Consider the following 27,510-nt stretch of genomic DNA (forward strand, 5'->3'; position numbering starts at 1 on the left):
TCAGTTACATTTATATAAAACACTGTTTAACAACAGTCTCACTCCATTTTTTTTCCCTGCAATAGAAAGTAGAAACAAATGCCACAAAGTTTTGACTTGAAGGCAACTAGCAAAGGAATATAAAAATGTTAATAACATTTTTGAATAGCATTTTAAAAGCCCCTGGAGAAAAGTTTTCTCATTTTCTCCTCCTCTCTTCTCTTTTTAAGCTTTACAGGTTCCTTTTAAGAATATTTTTTATCTTTAATAGGGATAGGATAGGTATAATCAGATGAATGGAATTAAAGTAAGAAAATAAATCAGATTGTGGGTAATCTTGAAGCAAAAGAAAAAAAGGCAAAAAAAAACTAAACAAAATAGATTTGCAAGAATGTTTAATACACATTTTTAATTCGCTTTGAAAATAAAGTGGTAGTATGTTTCCTTCCACTGTTCTAACACTGTCTGCAGGTCAGTCCTGATACTAAATATCTGATTCTTCTCTACAGCTGAAAGTTTCAGCTTTAATTGTCTATTCAGAACCTGGCCTGTTCAGAAAAGTGCAGTGTGGAATAACTGACATTTCAGACCACGGCTTACCATTCTTCTCTGACCATCATCATAGTCACACTTAGGATTCCTTTGGTCTTCACCATACTCTTCTGCCCCCAAAGATTTCTTTTTCTTTCTTTTATTTCTTCTTTCCTTGGCATTTTTGGATGCTAAAGGTGACATTTCCAATGAACTAAGTGACATTGAATCAATTCCTTTAGCAGCTAGTGCCTAAAACAGAAAATAATAGAAGATGCAAAATTTGTTATTTAAGGATCTCAATTAGAACTAACACTCTGCTCAGCAATTACTTTGCATTTTAAGTTTTAAGGCTGTACAGGACATAAATTAAAAATTTCAAGAGGTCATTAACCATAAAACTATCTCACATGGCTAAAATTTGTCTTAAGCTGTTTCTAACCTCTACCATTAGACATAGGAAAATAAACAATAAGCATGACATGTTTTTAGTAGACACACACACATGCAGGCCTGCCACTGAGATCCTACAATGGATCATTATGAATGGCTGCATAAAAAGATGTGATTTATGTGGAGCTCACACACAAGATCCCTCAACATTTCACAAGAGGAATAGCTGGTGTGCACACATCTCTGGAATAACACTCCTGGCGCCAGTCAAAAAAGTCTCAAGCTAGGAAATCTCAGATTAAGGTCTCCCTGGACTTCAACCCCTTGAACCAGGAGGGCTGGACAGCAGGGCAGCCAAGCTGATTGCTCTCCTATCACAGAGGGATACTAAGAAACAGCAAGCAATTCAGCTGGGACACTTCAATAAACACTTATCCCAAGCAGTAGTGCAGGCAGCTATGATCAGACATGCAAAGAGAAAACCATGGTCTTAACTGGTGATAAAGCAGACTTTGCTTTGCTGTGTGCTTTGGTGCTGTGCTGGCTACCTGTTGGGATTGCTGCAGAAGCTGACTGGTAACAGACCAACTGCTAGAAACCCAGCAGAAGCCAAATATAAAAGCCTGAGCACGCAAAGCCACAACCTTGGAAGCAAATCAGGAGCCAGGAGTAAGAATTGATAAGTGCAGGGAAAAAGCTGCAGCCCATGACTGTGCACTGTGTCCCCATCCCTGGTGCAGGCAGGAGGACAAGGGGGCTCTGACAACAAAGCACAAGGTCAGGTTTGGAGGTACTGGAATCTTAGCAGTAGCCACATCAGTGTTCTGGAGACATGATCATTTGCAGACCTCCCCAGTGAAATACATAAAGCAAGTGAATTATGGTGGGGGTAGGGGAAGGCCTCTCCAGGTTTCCAAGAACAGGAAAAATGGATGAATCCCCAGTGCTATTGTCTGTAAGCCACTAGAATCGAACAGACAATCAGCTCTCCGCAGCAAAATACTCCCTTCCTCCCACAGGCATCAGTCCAAGGAAAGTGAAGGCACTTAACAGCCGTGTAAAGAATCAATCATGTATTTCAAGAAGTAGTGGTGGTAGCTCTATCAAGTTGAGAACACAACAAAACTTAATTCCTGTGGGAAATATCTTTCATGAGCAAGCCGCTTAGAGCAGAGAGGAGGAGGATCCAGACACTGGTCCAGGCTGTTCGGTTTGGGGTTGTTTTTTCTTTTCCTGAGTCAATTGATTTAATTGCTATGCTGAAGTGCTTTCTCTTCATAAAGGTTCAGCCAAGTCTTCTGTTGTTAAGTTCAGGCTTAGGAAAGTGTTAGACCAATTGTGTAAATTGACTGATAGTCCCCAAGCAGGCCTATCAATTATATTTGCGCTCTTTTTATACTGCACAGTGTAAAAGATGTTCTAATAAGTCTTGGCTTTCCTTTCTGATTGCATTTTATTCATTTTATTGACCTAGAAAATATTGTAGGTTGTGCTACTAAGCATGCTGTACCCTCACTGCAAAACAAGCCAATTTACAGTTTCTTAGCATTTTCTTGCCTATTGCTTGAGTTGAATTGCTTCTGCCGTGAGTGTGTTTTCCAGCTATTAGACTAAATTGCTTCTCAGAGCATGGAGGCTATCCCCACATCCTGCCCATCTACCCTTTCTGGTTTGGTTCCCGCGGCTAGACCATGTCTTTCCCCTCAGGCACTGGTGCCATAACCCATTGTGGTAACTCCCAGGGGCAAGAAAGGCATGTGGGACCAGACATGTCTGGTAAGGATGGGTGGTGGCTGAAGGATGGGAGAAAAACTTAGTTCACATGAGCCCTGAAATGAGGATTATGCAGGGGATAGGACTTGAGGCAATAGCTTCGCAGTACAGTGGGAAAGTCAAAACCAAGATCTTGATAAAGGCTTGAAGAGCAAGATTAAAACTAAGCAGCTATGACCAGGGTAAGACACCAGAGAAAGAGATCTGAAAGCTACACAGTGCAGCCACCAATTCATTGTTTTGAGCTTCTTCTTCCAAATGCCTAATCTGAGATGCTGGGAGTTGATTCACAGAATTACTGGGCTTCACTGCTGAACACATGGACCCCAATTGCTCTACTCCAAAGTTTCCTTTCCATAAGATTAGGATAATTCTCCAGGAGTATTACAAATACAAAAGAGTATTTTTGAAGCACACAGAGTCTGAGCAGTAACAAGAGGCACTGAAAAACGTCTGAGGATGTTAGTCATTTTTTCTTTGAAGCAGACTTTGAATGCCTGGATCAGGAAGTCTACTCAAGCTGACCTAATCCTACAGAACAAATGATGAGAAAATGAAGAGCTACCTTTGAGTCATGCACTTTTTGTTCACCCTTTGTACTGAACAGGGCATGGGAAAAATGAGAAACGGTTGACTGAAGGAAAGACTAAGTTATAAAGCATATAGACAAATGGAAATAATTTAGGTTTTCATGAGCAAATTTAATTTTGACACAATCTGATTTTCAGGGCTTAATGTTCCTTTTTTTGTGTACATGCAGGCTTAACTGAAATCAAAGCCTTCAAAAGGAAATTCTTAAACAGCTTTAATTATAACTGGGACTGTTATTAGTAAGAGCACAGCCGGAGTCAAAACACACAAAAATTTGTATAAAATAGGCACAAGTTGGAGCTCAGTTTGCTCCCTTAGGTTATAGCAGAAAGTTACTCTGTTCAAAGTGCCTGTACATGGACTAAATTGCATTCACCTATTACTTAAACCATCAAAGAGGATCTTTAAAAGGACTTAAATGATGTATAAGCCTCCACTAGCACTTTGTCAAGGGTGAATTGCATTTTCTGTTTTCTATCCAAGGATTTAAATGGGCTTTGGATTAGGCCCTGAAGCCGTATGTACCCAAAAGAAAATAATGGGTATTAGTTTATATTGTGTATTAAGGGTTTATTTATCTGAACTACAGTGTTACGTGTTATTTCAGACTAATTTTCTTATTGTCTTCTTTGTCACAGAACCTAAAATGTTCTCTTCAGCTGTTTAATAAAGACTTTCTACCCCACACAAACCACATGCAAATTAACTAGTGTTATTAAGGCTATATGGCTACATCCACCATTTGGCCTCCCTGTTTTGTTTAAACTTACAACATTAAATCCATATCCTGTGCATAATTTGCAAAGTTAATGTCAAGATCTGACTGTTTACTTGTTCAGGAATGAGGTTGTATGTGTTTCAAACAGCTTATCCTACATCTTTATCTTCATTATTGGGCAGTTGGATATTCATGGCAGTTTGAATGAGATAGTGAGGAAATGAACACGAGCTGAAGTGGTGGTTGAAGAAGGTTCAGCTGGGGCTGTGGCTGAGCTACTAAAATAGCTGGTTTGTGCTCAAACACAGATGTAGTTATACAATCAGTAAAATGTCTTGCATGCCAACCAACATAAGTTCTTCTGCTGGCATATACAGTACAGTTAAACCAGTACAGCTCTGGATATGTAAACTCTAAATGGCCCCAGTCCTAGCAGGAAAGGGCCTTTCCTTTATCAAGGATTGTAATAACTCTGTCCAGGACAATAAACATAAAGCTGCTTTGAAACAAACTCTTAGTTTGGTTATCACATAAATGTAAAACAGAGAGAATGTGAATCTCAAGTTACCCAAGGCTAATCGTGTCACATAGTTTACTGACCTCCTGCTCTTTCTTTAACATCTCCATGGCTTCCCGAAACTTTCTTTCCTTCTCCTCTGTTTCAGCAATAGTGGCTTGGTTCTGCTCTTCATATGCCATGGCCACAACAGCCAAAATTAGGTTGACCAGATAAAATGAGCCCAGAAAGATGACCAGCATAAAAAAAAGCATGTAGATCTTCCCAGCAGATCTGAGAGTCTGTAAGCACAGAAGTAAAATCACTAATACTTGTTTAAAATGTGGTGTGGTTTTTTTTTTTTTCCTTCTTCTGTTTTTTTGTCCTGGTTTTTGGGGTTTTTTAAGGAAAAAAAGATTTTATAATTTATTTTTTTTTTAAAAAACCCTTAGATTTACAATATAATTCAGCCATTGTTAATAGCCTGAACAGAATCCCTTTGATGACAAATAACAACCACACACAAGGAAATAATCTCACCAATACATTTTCATATCTTAGTCAAAAATGATGTGCCTTGCAGTAAAATTAATTTCTAAAGAAGAATTATTTCCTCCTTCACCAAATATCTCTACTGGTTTGCTTTCAGAATAGATAATATTGCAATCAGTTGCAGTGAAAGCTTCCCACACACAACTCAATCTACTTTGTCCAGTGCATGGAAACTTTCCAAGTGGAATTCAAGTTGTACCCCTTTAGATGTCCATCGTCTAGGTCCTTTACAGTCAGTGGGGAGAAAAAAATACTTTAAGGATGCAACTCATCTGAACCTCATTTGTTATTTAGGCATCTGCCTCAGTCTAAGAAGAACCCAACCTTGAGTGCTGTTGCCTGTACTGCCTGGCTCTTCACCAGATTTATAGGCATAACTGGAGTCTAGGGTAACAGGCTGAGCTTGTATTACAGATATGTCCCATAGTCAATGACTTGATGCTAGTGATAGAAACCACTGTGCGATATTATCAAGTCAAATAATAAAAGGGAGTAATCACACTAATTTGCTATGACAGTTTCAGTCTTCCAGAGATGTACATGCAGGTCTGTGCCAAGTAAATTAATATAGTTGTTTAAAGAATCTTCAATTTCATTGTTTTATATTTTTCTGAAATTGTGTAACAGGCTGCATGTGAAGCTGAAATCCCCAATATCTTCAAAGATATCTACCTCAGTGCCTTCAGGGTATTATCTCTCAGCACTAACTCTCTTGATTTCCTTAGGAGCATGTTTTGATTTTGGCAGTTTTAAGATTCAGAAATAAATCTTCAGTGGCTTCATGGAAAGACTATGTCATTCAGTAGGAAACTATCATATGTAGTTCTTCAGAATTCACATGCATTTCAGGAAATGCATGCTAAAATGAGCATTTACTAGCACACCACCTTGCACACATGACTCTTAAGTTGACTCTCACTCCATTTGTGCCTCTGGCTGTTGGGTGTCCATGCTGAAAATCTTGCAGCAGGGAGAACTGACAGGGATCGGGTAGTCTTGCCATTTGCTGACTGTGTTCATTACCATGCCTTGCAAAAACAGATATGCCAAGTACACACGCGCTTCTCTAGTCGTTTTTTGAGCTGGACTCAAAAAATTAGTACAACAGCAACCAAAAAACTCATTACGTGGTGATGTGGTGATCTTTCTTCAGCAGTAAACTTCATTTAGATTGAGGTGAATTACCCATTAAAAGGGTCTTTTGGTACTAATTTTGTCCCCTTCCCCCAAACACCCAGCCTAATGTTGTCTCGTATCATCACTCCTAAGAAATTAATTGTAACAGTTTGTGGTCCTTCTCCAGAACACACGGTTTACCTGTAATAAACAACAATTCTTTCCTGTCTTTAACTATTGGGTATATAACTGTAACAAGATTATGTGTTTATTTTATATTTTTAACAGTAAAAAAAAAAAACCATTGTCATACCTGTTGATAAAGACGCTCCCAATAATCTTGAGTCATAAGACGGAACAAAGAGAGAAAGGCCCAGCCAAAAGTATCAAAGCTTGTGTAACCATGGTCAGGATTTTCCCCGGCCTTCAGACATATATATCCCTCAGGACATGTGCTGCAAAACATGAAAGACAATATGTTAAACGCATCATTTACAGCTTCAGCATGGAGAAACTGACTTTCAGGAGAACACAGTGAATGCTCTTTGCCAAAAGCACAGATCCTCAAATTTATTAATCATCAATAAATTTCTTCTCTGGATAAAACCATGGAAAGGTGGATGCTAACTTCATAATAACAAAGATCTTTGCAACTTTATTTTTCCTTATAAAGGATAAACTGGAAAACAGTAACCATAGCTCAAGCTGCAATGGCAAATGAGCACTTAGCTTTTCAGGTATCTGGAATAGACCAGAATTAGGTGCCTAAGCAGGATTTTAGTGCTTAAATATGATTTCTCTTTGTACTTATTCCTAATGAAGAATCACAAACTTTGTGTCTCCTGTTACAGTTGTGGGACATACTGGGTCAGTGAACTTCCATTTCTGGTTACATAGTCTGACACTGCCTGGATGACATCAGCATGTGCCATCCCAGTTGCTTACTCTGCCTGACCTTGCACTCATCCACTGCAAGGACTAAATCTTTAATCTAAGAAACTCAGCCTTTGTTCCACTTACCACCATAACCTGGAGTCATGAGATTTTCTCTGTTTCTACCAGGAAAATGTTTTCCTTGTGTGTCTTGCAGATTCATATATCACATGGCATACAGACAGCATGAATTTCATACTCGCATTAAGCTTTGAGTCTCTTTACAAGTAATTTTCTAGCCACGTATGCCAGAATAAAAAATGCTCAGTGGTACTATGTAACTACTGAATTACATCATCTAGTGAAACACAAGGTCAACTATCTGTCCTCTCTCCCACAACAGTTCAATATGATTACTCAAAAGACCCCACACCTCTTGCATATCACAAGGCACTTCCTAAGCATAAGATATCCCCAATCAGAGACTGAAGACATAGAGCAATATGCAAAGACTTACTGCTGAATGTATCATAGAAAGAGAATATGAAATCAAGGATATTGTCAGTGTCCTGGAGCCCTGCAGCACTTGAGAATTTGTTAGGTGGGAACCATCTATCTGAAGAAGCAGATCTCAGCAGTAATGCTGGTTCCCTCTGTTCTCCATGCTTCAGCGAGAGATGAAACTTTTGTTATTTGGTGCAAATTCTAGCTGAAACAACTATGGATGGTTGGAACAAGAGGGATTGTGAAAGCACTTTGTCAGACAGAGATATTGAGAGAGACCAATGTCCAGGCAGTGTTTTGATAACAGAGCAATACTCTCTGTCCTGGCAGATGGTGAGCTTGATGTTCTGCCTGTCAGATGGAGGAAACAAGGTTTTCTGATCTGCCTTCAGATAGGATGATTATTGTAATATCCAGGCATTTTAGACATGTCACCAGTCATGTAGAGTGTGTCCAATGTGTACAGCTTTAAACTTCTTTTTCTCCTAGCAAAAGTATTGAAATGCACAGAGTGTTTCAGTCACTGCTATTTTTTACCAAAGAAGAATATTGCCACAAATCAAAATGCAAAGCAGTAATAATAATAATGTAATTTTTAAAATGCCACCCAAGAAAGAAATTGACTCCAGAGAAAGCAGAGTGTGCCACAGTGTGAAAATTGAAGATGGTTTGGATTTTTTTAAATACATCAATTTTACAGTGATATAAATTCGTACAGCACAGGATAGCAACTCTGTATTGCATGCTGAGATGAGAATACATTATTATAGGTTTTGAAGTTATACAAATCTATGGTGTCAGCCACAAACATTAGACATCCAACAACACTTTAAGAAGCTTAATTTAATTTTGGTAGTCAAGCATAAATTTTTAAGTAAGCCTGCTTTGAACACTGAAAAAAGGAGTGCTGAAGCACTGCAAACTGTGCATATCCTTCTTTGCAGCAATCTCTAGACAAAGCAATAAAAATGCAAAAGAATGAAATGTTTAATGAATTAAATGTAACACAAGTGAGAATATAAGTGATTCTGTCACCTTATGTACAGCCAATTTAGCTTATATCAGTTGAGAATTTAGACAATAGTAACTATATCTCACAAAATAGAGAGACGCTTCATTTTTCTTCCTTGCCAGCCTAGAAATGCTTCCTTATACATCTTTCATACCTTGACTACCTATTGTTTCCTGGTAAGAGCCATATTTGAATAAAATCTACAGTAACATTACTGAGTTAGAAGAGAATAAAATGCAGAAATCTCAGGGTTTTTTTTGCTAAAATATGAAGATGCACACTGAATATTTCTGGTATATCGATGTCCTTTTTTGAGGCAGACTTTTCATTAAATCTCTGTTGAGGACCATTTTAAGAACACAATGCAGCTGCATATGCGAGACTAACCGCAAAGTGCTGGTGTAAGCGGACCAAGGAGAAAAAAAATGTTTGCTCCTCATAAACTGTTTCAAATAGGAAGTTCTGGGAGCAGAAGATGTCTTGTGCTTAACTGCTATGTAGTCATAAAAAGAAACATTGCCTGTAAGAGCGATGATTGTTTAAGCAATAACATAGATCGCTACATCTAAAGCACATATCAGCTAGAAACAATGACAAGGAAATGGTTACGAAAAATGGTGATTGAGTCACCTGAAGAGGAATATTTGTGGGCGGTTTTTTATTGGTTAATTGTCATAGAATAGTTAGGGTTGGAAAGGACCCTAAGGTCATCTAGTTCCAAACCCCCTGCCATGGGCAGGGACACCTCACACTAAACCATGTCACCCAAGGCTCTGTCCAACCTGCTCTTGAACACCACCAGGGATGGAGCGTTCACAGCCTCCCTAGGCAACCCATTCCAGTGCCTCACCACCCTCTCAGTAAAGAATTTCTTCCTTATATCCAATCTAAACTTCCCCTGTTTAAGTTTGAACCCATCACCCTTGTCCTGTCACTACAGTCCCTGATGAAGAGTCCATCTCCAGCATCCTTGTAGGCCCCCTTCAGATACTGGAAGGCTGCTATGAGGTCTCCACGCAGCCTTCTCTTCTCCAGGCTGAACAGCCCCAACTTTCTCAGCCTGTCTCCATACGGGAGGTGCTCCAGTCCCCTGATCACCCTCGAGGCCCTCCTCTGGACTTGTTCCAACAGTTTTGTGTCCTTTTTAACATGTCCATGTCATAACACCCTTGTAAGCTTAAAGTATATAATCAAGCAACTTTGTTAAATAAACGATTCTGTACCTCCATGGAATCCGTGACATCATATAACACAAACCTCCTCTCTCCCAAAGGAAGCATCTGCTGTCACTCTTTGCCACAGGGAGGTGAGATTTGCCACAGGGAGGTGAGATTTCTGCCTCTGATCTGCTGCTGCAGACATCCTTTAGTGTCCATGACGTGCTGCTGACACTGTTCAAGAGCTCTGAGAAACTGGATCCTCTGGATTCCTGAGAAGGAAACCTTTTCTGCTTGCTTGCTCTAAGACAGTGTATCCAGACAGGACATGAAAATATTTGTAAGGGTCATTCCTTTTGCCGTGAGAAAATGACTATACTCACACACTGTGCCTGGCTGGAAACTAAGGGATCATGTCCAGAGGTGGACAGCTTTTCCTTAGTCTTCCACAAAAGACCAGTCTCAAGTGGCTCCACTGAACTGGTCTCATTCCTCATATATTAACGTAATTACTAATGGCTAAAACATCTGAATACAGATGAGAGAAACTTGATGGTCATTAATGGTGAGCCTAGGCAGGGCAGTTGGTTGGCAATAAGTTTTCATCTAGAGTAAGTTGCCTGAAATCTTAGCCAAAATTGAAATTTTGCCCAAATTTCAATATGATAGAGACTTTCCTCCTAACCTCGTCACCATTTTGAAAAGAGAGTGAAAGAAATGAAATATTAGGAGCATTGCAAATGTATTTTCATAAGAACCTCTTGGCACTATGAGATTAGAGGCTACAAAGTCACTGTTAGGTTCACTGTCATTGTTGCTTCGTGGGGAAACTGTTGATGCAGAAGAACATCAGAGCAACTGCTCAAAGCACAACTGCTTGTGAAAGCCCTAGGACATGGAGCTGCAACTCTTCAGACTGTGAAAGTGAGCGATGTCACCTGAGATGAATATTTTCTGTTTATAGTACAGTTAGTATTTTTTCATGCTTTGTTTTGTCTTTATGTGTCTCTAAAACCTTTTCCACTCACCAGTAGATTGCCGGTGTGAAAGTATCTGTCTGTGAGGGTATGTGCAGTGAGTATACGCATGTCGTAGTTTAACTGTAAGCCAGCAACTAAGAACCATGCAGCAGCTCTCTCACTCCCCCCCTGCGGCAGGATGGGGGAGAAAATAGAAAGAGTAAAAGCAAGAAAGCACGTGAGTTGAGATAAAGACAGTTTAATAGAACAGAAAATGAAGAATATCCTGAGTATGACATCATATGGTATGGAATATCCCTTGGGCCAGTTTGGGTCAGCTGTTCCAGCTGTGTCCCCTCCCAGCTTCTGATGCTCCTCCAGCCTGCCTGCTGGCAGGGTATGAGAAGCTGAAAAGTCCTAAATTTAGGATAATACTAAGGAACAACTGCAAACATCAGTTTATTATAAACATTATTCTCATACTAAATCCAAAACACAGCACTGTACCAGCTACTAGGAAGAAAATTCACTCTAACCCGTCTGAAACCAGGACAATATGCTTCCCTAATAATGTGTTCAGATGTAAGAACATTCAAAAAAGGTGTCTTCAGTGTGTAAAGCATGAAATCCAACTCAAAAAATTATTTATGTTAGCTCACGTCCTTCTTACAGAGGCTAACCACTTGAGACAAAATATCCTACTTCTATTCTTGCTCACCCTCTTTTGTAGCCAACAGAAGTGACAACCCATGGGGTATGGGAATGTGTTAAAATCACTAAGAGGAAAACAAAATGCTGCTTCCTAGAAAAAACACTCTGTAGAAATTCAGCTGTAAGACTCCCATATGAGAATATTATTCTGCAACTGACACCATTTCCTCTAAGGATTTTTTAAGGAGTCTCAAGATCTTGCTGAAGCATCTTCAATGTATAATACTAACCCTTCCCCTTCAGATTTTTTAGCGCATGCTTTAGCTTCTTTTATCTCGGGGAATCATTTCACAGGATTGCACTCTCCTTGGATGCACAGGGATGGGCAACAACAAAAGGCTACAACAACAAGCTACATCCTCCACAGGAGCCTCACAGGATGCTGTTCAATTGATCACAATAAAATTAGCATCATTGATTCAGAAAAGTTAAAAGCAACAGTATACCTACCTATCCATCAGGCTGTAATCATCACTGCAAGCTGGCACTGGTGCAGGAAATTAAAGAACATAAGAAGCAGCTTTGTTTTAAGTAACACAGATTGGGAATGCCAGAGAGTTGTAGCTATGGGCATAATTACAAAATGCTCTGCCTCAAGAGTTTAATCTAGGCAAGCCAAGTAACCTGCTGATCCAGACTGCAGTGGCCAATAGGATTGTGCAATAAAAGACGATTTGTAAAACAACCATGTGCTGGATTGTAACTTTCAAACCCTGAAAATACGAGGAGAGTTGTCCACATGTTACCAGGAGCTAGCATCAAACAGCTGCTAATGACAGCTACAACATCTGTAAAGTAAAAGCTTTGTTTTCATTTGGTTTAGGTTGCAAAGGCACACTTGGCTTCCTACACCAAATTGCTTATGAAAGAAGCAATAATGGGAGATAAAGTGCATGCCACAGACAACCCAAAATTAAAACAAAAAACAAACCAGACATACGGCAAAGGACCCTCAGTGTTCTTGCATAGGTGTCACCTTAAGCCCAAGAACATATAAACCAAGCTGAAATGTTTACAGCTGACGTCTTTGACATATAGCTAATTCCAGAGGAATGGAAACCACCTTGATGCACACAGTAGGGTTTCAAAGCCTGGCAGTAAGAGCTAGAAGGACAGGCAGTGCCATGGCCTCCAAGGCTTGCTGATGCACAGTAGAGTCTTTCTCGGCCTGCGCCTTCATGCTAAAGTCCTTAGGACACAAAAGAAAGGCCTAGATCTCCTTTAAGTCACAGGCCAGGGGAAGTTTAGATTGGATATAAGGAAGAAATTCTTTACTGTGAGGGTGGTGAGGCACTGGAATGGGTTGCCCAGGGAGGTTGTGAATGCTCCATCCTTGGCGGTGTTCAAGGCCAGGTTGGATGAGGCCTTGGGTGGCATGGTTTAGTGTGGGATGTCCCTGCCCATGGCAGGGGGGTTGGAACTAGATGATCTTAAGGTCCTTTCCAACCCTAACTATTCTATGATTCTATGTGTTTTTCTCTGCACTTTCCATGTTTTCTTACTTCCCTTGGCTTTGAGGGAGGAGACCAGCAGCCAAACAAGGAGTGCATACTGTGCAGTGGGGCTGGAGGGGGCAAAAACCCTTAGACTAACATTTGCTCCTACCTGACCATTCTGAAAGAGGGGAAAATGTATGCTGTAAGGGCAACTGGGCATGTAGGAGAAAGGGGCCAAACCCCAGCCATCAGTGGGTGCTCAGCCTGCCTGAAAGTCACAGGTTCACAGATCATTCTCCTTCCCCTGCTCTTTCTCTTTTTGTTATATTAAAAACTAGTCATGGTCACAGGGTCTCACTTAAAATTCCCTATTAATTACCATCTAAGAGCCAGCACCTGACTCACAGAGCTTGCTTCATATTCAAAGGTCTGAGTAGAAGCCCCCAGCAGCTCTCACTTCAGGCTTCTACAGGGTCAGAGAGAATTTGAAGGACATTTTTTAAAGCAAGGGGTGCCAATGGTCTGAAAGGAAAGAAGTACAAGCAAAGCCAACCAAATTCTGCAAGGAAGGGGTGAGGTAGGGGAGGGAGAAGAATACCTCAGAATAAAGAGCAACAGACCAGGAATCGAAACTGGAGGAGAAAAGTGAAGGAGATGATCATGAGCAAGCTTGCTCACAGGCTCATAGCACCCACTGACCTGTGCACGCCACTGACTTGCATCCAGGAAGAAGTTTCAACCTTCCCCACTGGCTACTTGCTCAGGCAGATTGGAAAGCACTGGTTTAGCCTGAGACATCAGATTCTTCCATGCATGCATGCAAGCAGCGAGAGGAAGAACTCTCTGCTGCAATGTGGCTCTTTGAGATTTCACACTGCAGCAAGGTAAGCAAACTCTCATTTCTTCTCAGTCCAGTGGCCAGACACTGTATTTTTTTTATGATGTTAAGCATAATGGTAGATTACTGCTTAATGAACACTGTAGCCCCTAATAACTCAGCTTCTCTCATGTGGCTGATGAGCTTATTACAGCTTTGACTAAGAGGTAATATTGCCTATCCTTAAGAACTGAGTGGATTTGGATTTAATCCCTACTGCTGCTACAGAGACATGATCTTCCAAATACAAAACTGATCCCTAGGAGTGAGGACTGTTATTGTTGCCCCTAAGCCTGTATAATACCTAAAGTTATGCCCATGTCCCCTGCAGCATCTTTCGGGTGACATACTTGCTTCATGGTTTTTTTCATAATCAAGGGAGAGGCTTTCCCACCATGAGCAAATCCTCCTCATTCTCCTGTCACTGTAACCAACACAGAGGAGATGGAAAAGTTTATGTGATTTACACCAGATTCTAGTTAAATTCATTTAACATATGCTGTACAGCCTAAAGGTCGGTAATAAATTCATTAATATCGTTTACTAATCTGGGGTGTAATTACATTATTAGCTCTGGTAGTTTAAACAACACACTTAATTCTTTCCAAAATACCCTCCATTTGGTGACATTTGAAGAAGTCACATTTGGGAAATGTATCCCTTCCTCATTCCACTATCCTTTCCTACCCATCAGCCAGCTGTACCCCATCAGACTGAATCTGGAGAGTGTTTTGAACACACCAGTCCCACTAAGCACATGCCAAAGCTCCCCAGTATCCCATTCCCTGTGATGGACTTCATTCATGCAGTAAGTTAAACACATGCTGCCAGACCACAATTGCCTGACAAAGTTGGCTAGGCCAGGGATCACCTGCAGCTGGCTGTTTCTCCTGCCCTTACCCATTCCTGTCACTCCCCAGAAGTATATATGTGCAAACAAGACACTAACACCACCATCTTCACCCCACCCATCCATGGACTGCACCTCTGAAATACAAACCCTCCCAGCTGAGAGCGCTCTTCTCACCCTGCTTGTCCAGTATTCAACACAGCATGGCCTGAATATAAGGTCTTCTTATTAAAACAAAAAAAAAATATGATAATAATAATATTAATGATAATAATAATACTGCTACAGATTTAAGTTCAGGCAACTCAGAGCTGCAGCGGTCCTAATTGCCAGCAGCAGAATAAAATAATCAACTGAGTGAATTATTCTCTGGTGCAGTTCCCCAATTTCCAGCACAGCTGTGGTTCTGTTACTGGGCACATTTGCTTTTAATCAGGGGACTAAGAGCTGTGGGAGAGCATGCTGTTTGACATGTTCGTCTGGCAGACATGCACATTGTTCCAGCATCTCCCCTTGCCAAACACTGGGCAAGAGCTGAACCACTGGGCTGTACAAAGTAACATTGGTGGAAGCATCTGATAGTGATGCTGCTCCTAAATACACTGCATGTTTCTTCTCTATCCTTGAGGGGTGTGATAAGCATTTGCAACGGACTTTAAATCACCATGTGGAGCACGCATAAAAGCAAAGGAATGTTATTATAGCACAGAGAGATCAAAGTGCTGCATCGCTGTACATGCCTTAATGACTACACTGGCAGTATGGTGGTGTGGAGAAACTATGATAAAAATGTTGCTTTTGGTACTCACGGTGACTACGGAAACAAGCATCTGGTGCAATTTTATGTGTTGGTATTAATTGCCTTAGTAAAATGCCACAACACAACCGGAAACAAAGTTTTTTCCTAATGATACTTTAGAAAAAGTTATTACTCAAGCACTTCGAGGAGCACTACACCATGTGGTCATTTCTTCACCTCTTATATGCAGTAAGGTCAGTGACAGCAGAATTTACCAGATCACATAGAATATTGCCCTACAATGTACATTATTTTAATGTACCCTGCTAAGAAAAATCAAGGTCATAGTGAGGATAAAGGTAGCTAAAGTTTCTATAGCAACAGTTACTAGGATGCAGTTGCCAAAGGTGCTGTCTTGTTGCATCCTGAAGTAGCTTTACTGGCTGCTTTTCCTTCCTGTTCACTAGTCTTTTTGGTAATATCAGTACAGACATGATGCAAATGTGCTTTCATTGTCAGTATGATCTCGTAGACTATTCCTGCCCATGAGCTGAATATTCAGCACATATCATGTGAAAGGGGAAAAAAAAATTAGTGTGACCTTGAGATCCAAAGGAGACACAATTGATTTAAAACACGCACACTTTTCTGAAAAGCCAGCTCCCTGTTGTAGTTGCAAGCAAAACAGTGAAAAGAATGAAGATAAGTTTCTCTTTTTTTGTCTGCTTGTTTACTCTGTACATTGATAGCATCTTGTCTGTTTCTCTTTCTCCTAATGGACAAATTTCCTTGCTATTTCTATTGCTCTTCCAAACCTTCAGGCAGAAGGGGAAGAAAAAACGGCAGTCTAAGCACAGCAGAAAAATGTTCCCGAGAAATTACAACAGGATAAAAGTGAAAATGCTTTATAGCTGAAATGTATCTTCCTTTCCCATGGACAGATAATTCCAAGCTGCTGCAGCCCCTGTAAGTCTTTACCCCATGGGGAAGCACAGGACTCTGCAGTAAGTACTGGTCATCTCATGAAAATGAATGGTTAATAGTCATAGAGAAGGAGCAAGCTATAATTGCATGGGCGGCACAAAGCAGGTTGGTGCAGCCTGACATGAAACTGCTCCCTCAGCCCACACACTGGGAGATAGGCTCTGATAACGGGAGCTGGGCAATGACTGGTAGAGGCACTGCTGATGTGCTCTAGCAGGATGTCTCATTGGATCTGCAAATGGGACGGGACCACATTTCCTCCTGCGAACAGTGCCTTTGGAGGTTCCCTTGCTTCTTGCCTGGTGTTGGCCATGCACCACTGCCCAGGGCCAGGCACTGAGTGCCGGGCTTTGTCCTTCCTGTAGGTCCCTGAACACACCCTGAAGTATTGCATCCAATGCCTTCCCTTTGGCACTATCACCATGAATACTCATCTATGGAAACGTGTTAATTTTGCCCTTAAGGGCCACTTTCACACAGTAGGGTAGATGCCTTCACAAGGCCCATGATGATCAGTTATGGGTGGTGTATGGTGCTGCTTGCTGTCCCCTGCTGTTCTGTAGCCCTTGCAAAGCATGGTCCGCTTGATGCTAAGACTGGATTTCACAAAGACTGAAACAGCATTGAGCTTCTGCTCCAATTTAAGAGCTTCCAAATATTTGATGATTGTACCAGATCTTTACTGGACCTTTCTCAAGGCTAAAACAAGGTGTTGGGTAAGCTATACACTGGGAATTAAATTGAAAAGCAAATTTGTAGAATTTGTAAACCCTTTGAAAGTCAGACTATCTGAGCTTTCTCTACTTATTTTAATCAAATCAAATCAAATCAAATCAAATCAAGTAAGCTGAAATTGCAAAGAGAACCAACCTGGATAAATCCCAGTGCAGCCGCATCCAAAAGAACAACAAAATTTAACCCTGAACATACATCTAGAAACATAAGTAATTCCCCAAATACACTTCCTTTTTTTTTTTTTTTGTTAAAAGAGCCTTGCTGTTAGCACTGCTTCCAGTGTCTGACCAATCTGTGATACACAGAGCAGAGGATTTTTCCATTAATGTAGTGCTCTGAATGTGCTTGTTGTGAAACACCGAGCACACGTCACTAGTGTTCACTTTAAGCCAAAGAACATCTTTGATTACAATCATTTGATTTTCTATCTTCTCCAAACATTACGTCTTATTTCTATTGGACTCTTTGTTCCTTGTAAATGCAAAGCAAATCCTTGCAGTACATCAAGGGGGGAAATGCAGTTGGATAACCAACACGGAAAACAGCACTAAAGTTCTATTTGATTAAATGAAGAAAAATCAAATTTCAGATATCCTGAAGTTTCTAAGGCATCACACAGGAAACCCAACAGACAGGTTAGTCCTTGTGCAACTAATACGTTGTCTCCTGACATTTGTAACATGTCTGTGCAGCATGATTTTTATAGTAGCTTCTTGAGGTTGCTTGAGCATACACAAAAACATAAATAAATGGATTTTTTTCCAACTGCCAGGTAAAGTACTAGAGACAGGTTTGCTGCTGTTGAGTGACATACATCTGGACAGATCCCTTCTGAACTAGAATCAATATTAGCTAGATCCATTACATACTGCTTTATTAGCAGTTTGGGTGCTTGCTCAAAAAACAGTCCCTCCTAGTAATGCAATAAAGCCCCCACCGTGGAGATAATTAGGTTGTCTGTGATATAGTATCCACTGATGGTCATTTCCCTGCTGATTTTGGCTTGCTATTCCAGCTCAGGTTGCAGTCTCCATTACTACACACTCTCATGTTAGACCATCTGAGTCTCATCACCTAATAATTGCCATAATAGATTTGTTTAGAGTTTTTTTTAATTATCTTTACTCTTCTACAGTAACAGTAACCAGCTAAACCTCAGAGCGTCATCAGCACGCTTTTAAAAATGCACTAAAATGGGTTTTTCAATTACCTTGAGATTTAATATCCTGGCCACAACACAGATATCACTCACTCTAACAAGGAATCCCTCCGCTGAGGGAGGGATGAGATGACACTGCCCTTCCCAGCCTTTCCTTTGGGTCCTCAACAGACCCTAGAGGCTAAAAAATTCAAGCTCCAAACTGGGAGCAGAGGAGAGCTACACAAATGCTATGAACACTCAGACATAGCCTTGCCAGCTGCTTTTCTCTACCTCACCTGCCTGATGCCTTGATGAGTTACCAATTTAAGCATCCTCACTTGTCACTAATTTCATTATTAATAGACAGGGGAACCACAATCTGATACATCCACTTTTCACTCACCTCCCTGGATCCTGTGGTGCAACCTGCCCCAAAAGATCCCACACTTTCAGATTTTGTGTTTTGCTACTGAATGCACCTGCTCTTGGCTTTGACTATTAAAGGATAAGAGAAAAAAAATCCATTCTGTCAGATACATCAGCCTGTCAATGATGGCCTCCCTATTCTAACAGGAGGGAATACATGACTTTGCAAATCCTCTGAAGCCTTTGGATCATCTTCTTAAGTATCTTCATGTCTTTAAACAACAGGAATGGAAGACTAGCAGGAACTTGGTGCAATGTATAACAGATAAGAAAACACTTGCTAGTCCTGAGCTAAAAAACCAGCGCAAGTTGGAATATTTAGTCCCTATTTTTAGGCATTTGAAACCAAACCTCACCTAGTGGTACTAAAGACTTAAACAGCAAGAGGCTGAATAAGAAAACTGATGTATAGAGGGAAAGTGGGTTTCCCTTAATGGCACAAACACTGATAGTTTTGATGTATTTATCAAAACAAGCATGAGGGCTCTAGGTGTGGGTGTGACATTTTCCTCTTCTTATATACGAAAGCTGTAAGTTCTCAGGCAGTTTCAGGCCATGACTCTCTTATGGACATAGTACCTCCATTGGAGGTTTTATCCAGTCATGGATTTTTGCTGACACATTTCAATTTATTGACTTTTTAGGGAAGGAAATAAGGGTGGTTTTGCTAAACGCCTTGCCAGAACCCAATCCTTAAATCCATACAGGCTACCAATATATAGATACTCTATCGATATCGGATTGGTATGTAACTTCCCATCACTTGGACAATTCCAAAACAGTATTCCCTAAACTATGCCTCACAAACTATCCATAATCTAATCAACCTTTTCAACATTGCTTATGATTTTAGCAGCCTGTCCCCACCACAGTTAGGTCAGAGAGAACAACGAATAATATTTTGTGATGTGCAAAATACAGTTGCTGTGCAGAACATTTTTTTCTCAGTATTACTGCTTATTGGCTAGAAAAGGTTGAAGTCCACCAGCACAGGTAGATTGCCAAAGCCTGGGATCCCCGGGAAACATCCCAATAGTCTTGGAGTCCAGCCTGAGCCTAAATAAATGCTATGCATTACAATCAACAAAGCACTTAATTAATGAATGCTGACATTGTACCATCCATGGAACAAAGAAAGAGGAAAACATGGCGCTTTGCCCAAGGAACTTACAGTCTAAATTAGGCTGGCAATACAGATCAGACACACAGAACATGCAGAGGGAAGGCTGACACTTCAGCTTTCCCTTTGTCTTATGTAAATACAGATACAGACAGTGGCGGCAGAAAGTAAAGTGTCTCTCTCCAGGACCCCATGGCTTTTCCCATACTCCTGTCCAAAAGAAAATTTCGTTTTTATCTTCCCTTCACCTTCCTGTTGTCTCCTGGTGCACACATGCTTCTTTTCACATGAAGTTATTCCTAATTTAAACTTTTTTTTTAAGTCTTCCACATTTGGTTCTACCAACAGAGAACCTCTCCCTCCAAAAGTAGATCATCTCACTTGAACCCTCACTTGAGCTAGGTCATCCACCTCCTTGGTTCAAATACTCTCATATATTTAGATCAAAAGCTCATCTATCCCATCACTCTAAGGTCTTTTCTTCCTTTTTCTACAACTCCTAGCAGCCTACACTCCTTGCACAGCTTATGAGCCCACCTTTATCCATCCCATCTGAACTTGTCCATTTCCATCAAGATCATGAGAACCTGTCAAATAAAATCACACCCTTGGACAATGTGCTTAGACCCTGAGGACTGGATGCAGGAGGAAATGTTAGCATCTACAAATAGTAGAGATATAGATAAAGTCCTTTACGCAGAGTAAGTTAGTATACCACAGGAATTATTCTGGTTCCCTTCACTGTCTATTCTATGAGAAAATGAAACACACATAGCCTATAAAGATACCATGCACAAATGCAGATCACAACTCAAAACTGAGTACCTTGCCACCTCCAAAGCATCCTATTTTGGGGACTCAGAGTTGTTGATTTGTTTATCTTCCTTTGCCAAAAGCCCAGAATTCATTGTCAGTCTAAATCCCTCCAGCTGTTCTGTTTCCACCCCCGTTTCATTTCCTTTAAAATACTCTCCACTCAGCCAAAGTGTTAGTTCTCACTATTTCTTTTTTATACTGAGAAATTAAACATACTGAAAAAGAAGTGTAATAAAGCCTCTAAAAATTTTAGACATGAATAAGTGACACACAAATTTCTATTCCCTGCAGTTCAGAAAACTGTATCACCATGCACAATATTGTAATTATCCTCTCTCCTGTTATGACTGACACAAGGAAGTTGAAATATCTACTTCATGCTAGTGAAAGTGGACAGAACTGAAGGAAAAAAAAACCCAACGAACCAACAACTGAACAATGCCACAAAACCAAACCAGAAGTAAAGATATTTTTAAAGTACTTACCCAGCATCAGTGCTATTGCCGCACAGTAACACATCTTCTGTACCATTTTTTATGAAATAGTTCACTGCAACAGATATAGAGAAATGGCTTTTAACAAGTACATTTTGAGAATTAAAACATTTTAAAATATCATACACCAACCAGCATATTCAATTGGAACAGTAACTGAGAGATGAATGGCACGCTTTTGCTTTGTTTTGCTAATTCTAATTTCTACAAATTGTAAAAACAAATATATTTTTTCAAATCTTTTTAAATACTTGCTGTTTCTATTCTGAATCTGACAGGTTTACTACGGTGGCATCAGGGCTGTGGGCAATGTTTGTAAGATACGTGGCCCATGTCCCTGGCTGTTCTAACCGAGAACATTGTTAATGAATTCAGTACAGCACTATGTACTGAAACCAAACCATAAGCTTGCCTGTAAGTTTTAGACTCTGTACTGTTAAGACACGTATGAATTGAAATTTGTGGTAGAAATTCCTGACTCATAGCTTAAAATTGTTACCAGCTATAGGTCAAAATGCAATAATGCTAACAAAGCAGCTCACTCCCCCAATCTGGTGGATTCTCCTCAGCATAGAAAACACACAGTATAAAGCAAAAGAAACAGAAAAAATATCCTGTTAAATATCAAACAAACAAGTAAGTATTCATAAAGACAAATATTTATCAACATAGTCATCTATAATGGCAATGGAGAGAGAGAGAGACAGACACTTCTCGAGGGAAACTTGGAAGAGTAAGCTAAATTTAAGTGCTCTGGATCATTCCCTGGTTGACTATCAATGAGGCTTAAGGAAATTAACATCTCCTAAGGCTAATGAGAGCCTTTGTGTACAAACTCTCTCTTCCCTCCCCAGTTAACAATGCCTAGCATTCGGAGAAACAGAACAGGAGGCCAACTTCTCAAATGGAAAAAGTAAAATCAGTTTTCCAGAGGGAGTCTGAAGAAAAGGAGATGCTGTAAGGAGACTCTCTAAAACCTGTATGGCAGCATGGAAGAATGGATAAAAGCATTGATCTAGAAACCTAATACATGCAAAACAGAGACCAGCTGCTGACTGATGGCAGGTAGATAATCAGGTGCGAATTGCTGCGGCAGAGAGGACATGATCCCCTGTTGACATAAGACATGAGGGTGGCAGCACTACACAGCATGTGTTTGTGAGCAGAGGGGCCTCTGCAGACGATGATCAGAAGAGGTTCTCCATTCTAGGCTAACCCTCTGCTGTGAAATGTTTTAAAAAATCAAGAGTGACAGCTTATCCAGGCAGGCTATGCAAAGAATGCTCAATGGCTCAAGCCACCGAACAGATGTGCCGTGGCTTTCTCAATAAGCTGCAAGCAGTGGAAAAGCCCTGCCCTGCTGCATGCCAAAAGGGAATTACTGTCCATGAACTTGTGGTTATGAGGGCATGTGATGGTGTTCACAAGTTATCAGAGCATATATCCTGCTCAGACTGTATGCTTTTGCACTTTGTCTTACATGTGTGCTTTCTATGGAAACATCTTGACTGACAGCAACACCCAGGTGTTCAGTATGGTTAAAGATCTGTGATTAACCACCAAAGAAGGAGGAAGGATGCCATGTCTTCAATTTCCTTTAACCCTCCACTTCTGCTGGTGAAAGACTTCTGCTTTTCCCAAGACAGATATCTTATTTTGGATACACAGTGTTAGTGACATAAACCCATCTGACCACTTTGTTTAAGGGTTGACTGAAGCTCTGCAGCACAGTGATGGTTTAAGACAGAACTAACACCTTCTGGGCAGTCAAATCAGAAGACGAGAAGAGAGTCGGAGCACAGAAATAAGGAGGAAAAGTAGACTCTGTGTACAAAGAAGAAATTTAAAATCTCAAGGACAGATAATGTTCTGTGGTCTGCTGTTGTCTGAAACCTTTTTATTTCTAAGACAAGCGATATGGTGGGTGCCGGCATGCTATGAAGTGCATGCTGAGGAACTGGTGCTTAGAGGCTGCTGGGAGGGGGTATCTTAACCACAGAGTCTGCAACTGCACAACAGAGCATCACAGCTACGGTGCCAAACCTCAGGCCAAGAAAAAGACAGTTTGGTGATTCCCTACTGATAAATGAAAGGGGGATTACAGTATTGTACCCAGAGAGACAAATCGCTGCATTATCAAAAATGCACACAACAATCAATTTGTCATTCAAAGAAAGTTGGTCTGGATTTCAATCAAGCATGCCAGGCAATCAGAGCTCTTTAAGAAGCAAACAGTCATTACTCTTGCTTTTAAGAACAAACCACCTTGGTATCATATTACCCCATGGCCTCAGCTTTCCATCAGTTAATTCCAACATGGCCTTAAAATTCCTTTTTAATTTACCAGCTTTACTGAAATGTTGATGTCACAACACAGTTATAGTGTGTACAATGCCTTTTAGGAACTTTTCTACTGTAATTTCCAGATTAAGATAACTACTTGATCATATTAAAAGAAATAAAAAGAAATGGTCAGAATAACACCAGCTTCATATCAGTTTCTGATCAGTCACATTATTTACTCCATTGCTGCCCAATAAACTCACCTATTTTTCAATAATGCAGAACGTTTCCTGTCAGTTCTCGGAAGTCAAAAAAACAATAGAAATATGTTTTCTAATAACCAGATGCTATCTTCTCCAAAATATACACACATTTGTGCCTGAGCCTTATAAATACACATCAAGACCCTGTATCTCCAATGCTCCTGACGTAGTATTACTTGTGTTAGGTTGATGCTCTTGCCATTAAATAGGTGTATGATGAATCCATATGCGGGTGTTGTTTTCCCAAGGGTTATGTTTTAGAGGTGTTTTAGAAGTTCAGTAAAATAATCCTGTGAAGTAAGTTCTCACAAGCAGCTTACTACCTTCTTACAGAGTTTTGTCTGCCTGCAAAGGACAGTAGGCTAGTGGCAACTGCTTCAGCCAAAGTAGCTCAAGCACCAGTGACAGAAAGATGTGGCCCAAACCTACACCCCTTGCTGTGTAGAGGGTACGACAAAGCTTACATTACCGTAACATCACTGTAAATAGCACTTGTACCAGTTTGATGGAAAATAGTAGAGGTTTACCTCCATCTACTGTTGATCACGTCTTCCTTTGTATTGATGTTAACACACCTATAGCATCAAAAAATAAGCACTCCTCTAATGAATTCCCTTAATTGGTTTCAGGAAAGGGTTAATAGCAAATATTACTCAGCACAGTTGTTATACTTTGCATTATTAATTGGTAGGGACACTTCTGATAGTAGTCTTTAGATGTGACACAGAGCCCAGGCAGCAAAACTCCATGACTGCATAGTGGAGTAATGTCTGCTTTTCCCCATCACCAGGGAAGGGACCTTATACTAAACACAGCCCAGGAAATAATGTTCATTAATCCATCTTGGTTATGTTTATATTAACCCAGAGTAATTCAATCTCTCCAACAGCTTTAGAGCTCCTGGCTTTCCAGGGACACCAAGAAGCTTAGTAGCAGCCCTAACCACCAGTGTCACTTAATGGTTAAATTTGTAACAGCATTATGAAGATGAAAATCTATCACCCCATTTTTGACTCATGTAACACCATGAGTTGCTGTGTCTCCTACAAGACCATGCCCTGTCTCCTACACTGTCCAAAGCACACAGCATTGACCTTAGTTTTAAGGTTGCTGTATGCACGTAGTGAGGAAATATACAAATTCCTCTAGAATATTCTTGCAATGTCTTCTTTCCAGTCAATTCCTCAAGCTTCTCATCATTCCTGCTGTTTCATTCTACACTTTTTCTGATTTATCAATATCTTTCAGGTTTCTGCATTGCTCCCTCCCATTCCAGGTAATTCTAACAGAGGAAACATTCACAATGGCTCCACCTGTCAAGCTAAAAATAATTCAAGCATCCTAAAAAAAAAATAAAATTCTAATTAAAACATTAAAATTATGCTCCAGCTTATACTTTTCACACCTACTTCACACCACTGAGAAAAAGCCAGTGTATAGAGCTGCAGGGTAGAAGGCCTCTTCATTTCTGTGCAAAGGAAAGGAAAACTTTCCCATTCTGAAAAATAAAAAAGGTTAGTCAGCTTCAAAGCCAGTTGCTGAATCTAGCTTCTGTTTGTCCTTCGAAGACCAAAGTGAAATGGTACTTTGACTCATCTTACAACAAGTTCATTCCAATTTGAAAAAAGCCCTACATCACACTTGCAAAAAGAGCAGCATTCAAATATCATTAGTCACTACCCAGAGAAGAGTCCTCTGGCTGACTTTCTAACAAAAACTCCAGAGAGGTGTCTGTTATCTCAGACTATTTATTGCAGCCACACGAGTGCTTGCTGGTTGGAGACTTTCTCCCTGTGCTGTGGCTGGCACAAAGCACTGACAGCCATCAAACCTCCCAATTCCAAATCTAAAATGCCATTCAGAAAGCCCCATCACCTTACAGTTGTGATACATGACACAGAAACAAAATAGATAACACCCCCTTGTCACCCTTTCGCCCACCGGCACAAACACACTGTACCTCCTGGTAATACATAATAATTAAAACAAATCCTTGCTGCACTTGATGTGTGCACACTGTGTCACACACAGCGAAGTCTCTAATAAATGAAATTGAGTTTGAAGATGAAAAACATGCCTCACAAAAGCGATGGAACAGGTTGTATTAAGGGTATTATTAGGGAAGAATGCTTGGGAATAAATGGCACTGCCAGTTAGTTCTTCCCTGCTAAAAGGGGTTGCAAATAATCAGTTACTCTCCTGTTGCTCACCCCATGACAGAGGATCTGGCTGTCCTCTGCTGTCCCTTGGCATTTGCTGCTGCTGGCCCTTCTGCTGGGTTTCACAGGCCCTTGGGTATTCCCTTCTCCTTGCTTCCCATCCTTCCCTCCCTTTTCCACTGGGCACTTGCTTCTAGCTCAGCTTTCCCCTGCCACCTCACCCATAACCATCTAGAAGGACATTTGCAAAACTTTGATTAAAACCAGATCAGGACAAGTTAGTTGTGTTGATGGCTGGGGGGGGGGGGGGGGGGGGGCAGAGATCAAGAGGCCAACTTTTTAATTGAGAAACTTGGCTGATCCATGACATTAGGGTAAACACAGCCCTGAACTCTGGGCATGAGCTATGTTGCAGGAGGTATAGAGGGGCTGGGAGAAGGTCGCAGAAAACCATTCAAGAAGGTGCCAGGAGGGAAGTAGCCTCCACAAACTTAAGTATCTCTGGCAGGCTCCTATCAGTGCTTCTCCCCATGCTCAAGACAAGTTAAAGAAGAAATCTCTGTCAGGACTCAGCAGTCACCACAGCTCAGAAAATGTGTCCAATTTTGATAGTACAGCATTTTCCCTCTTTGAGAAAAAGCCACTAAAAATATCAATCAAGCCCTCTGCTAGATGGCTCCTTTGCACTAGGAAGAGGATCTGAAAGCCTCAAAGATCCACAGTACCTACCTTGTGCTGCCTGTATAGTCTGAGGGATGGAAAAACACATCAGGAGCACTTGGAGCTGTGGACTAGAGGGTAGCAGAGAATTTGGATGCTGTCAGATTCTCATGGGAACCATGCCAAGTCCATGAGCATCCCAAGGAAGATGAGACAGGAGACAATGTCTGGCAATAAACATGCATGTTGGCTTTTAAACATCTTCAGATAGCCTCCTTCCATGTCTCAGTGTCTGACCAGTCACGCAGACCCATGCTCTTAGGGCTGTAGGCTGCATAGGACGTAACTAAAAGCATATTTGGTACCACTTGTTTTGATGTACACTTCACATGAATAGGCAGCAAAATGCTGAAGTGCAATTTCCAGAAGTTTTGTAGAGGTTCTGTGGAGGTTTTTATGTTTCACACAAAAGAACTAAAATCAAAAGCTGCCACAAGGGTTGAATGCATTTGTGATTACAGACAGATGCCAAAAAATAGAAGAAAATACTCCTACTTGTACTGTGATATAGAAAACAAACTAATTGGATCAAAAACTAAGAGATAGAAGACAAAGGTTAAGATGAAAAGTCAATGTTCAGTATCTCTGCAGGCTGACAGAGGGCTGTATCTGCACCACTTTATTACACTTGTAAGTACAAGGGGAAAAGAGGGTAAGCAGAGAGGTGACAAAATCTACTATACACAGTATTTTCCCAGTAAATCAAGTCCAAGGCCAGGACTGAATGAGGAACATTATTCCACTAAAAAAAAAAAAAAAATGGAGAAATGCAAAGGGAAATATTATGGTGCCAGAATGCAAAGTAAAGCAGAGAAGAAAAATCTCACCATCCATAACCTTGTCAAATTTTAAATTCCTTGTAAGAGATATGGAGGATTTTAGGGATCCTTAGCCAACATTTTCATGTATTACGAAGCTACGGTAAAAAGAAAAAAAAAAGTGCAATATTGAGATGCAGGAGGAACAAGATGGGGTATTATACTGGGAACAACCTATAAACTAGTGGTTTGTCTTATCCAGTTCTGTTTAATATCTTTTCAATGATCAAGGGGATCAAGTGCAAATGACACCAAGCTGGCAAGAAGTGTTGATCTGCTTGAGG

General features: G+C 40.6%; 1 protein-coding gene across 1 annotated transcript in view; it reads right to left on the bottom strand.

Annotated features, from left to right (window-relative positions):
- The window catches only part of SCN5A (sodium voltage-gated channel alpha subunit 5), a gene marked incomplete at both ends in the record, with an annotated part of 172,527 nt that overhangs the window by 112,844 nt on the left and 32,173 nt on the right, over positions 1-27,510 (bottom strand). The window contains 4 exon segments of the mRNA XM_080610362.1: positions 580-762; positions 4,586-4,783; positions 6,463-6,604; positions 20,975-21,038. Coding sequence (XP_080466488.1) covers positions 580-762; positions 4,586-4,783; positions 6,463-6,604; positions 20,975-21,038 — 587 coding nt within the window.

This window comes from Psittacula echo, assembly GCF_963264785.1.
Source record: "Psittacula echo genome assembly, chromosome: 2".
Taxonomy (NCBI): domain Eukaryota; kingdom Metazoa; phylum Chordata; class Aves; order Psittaciformes; family Psittacidae; genus Psittacula; species Psittacula echo.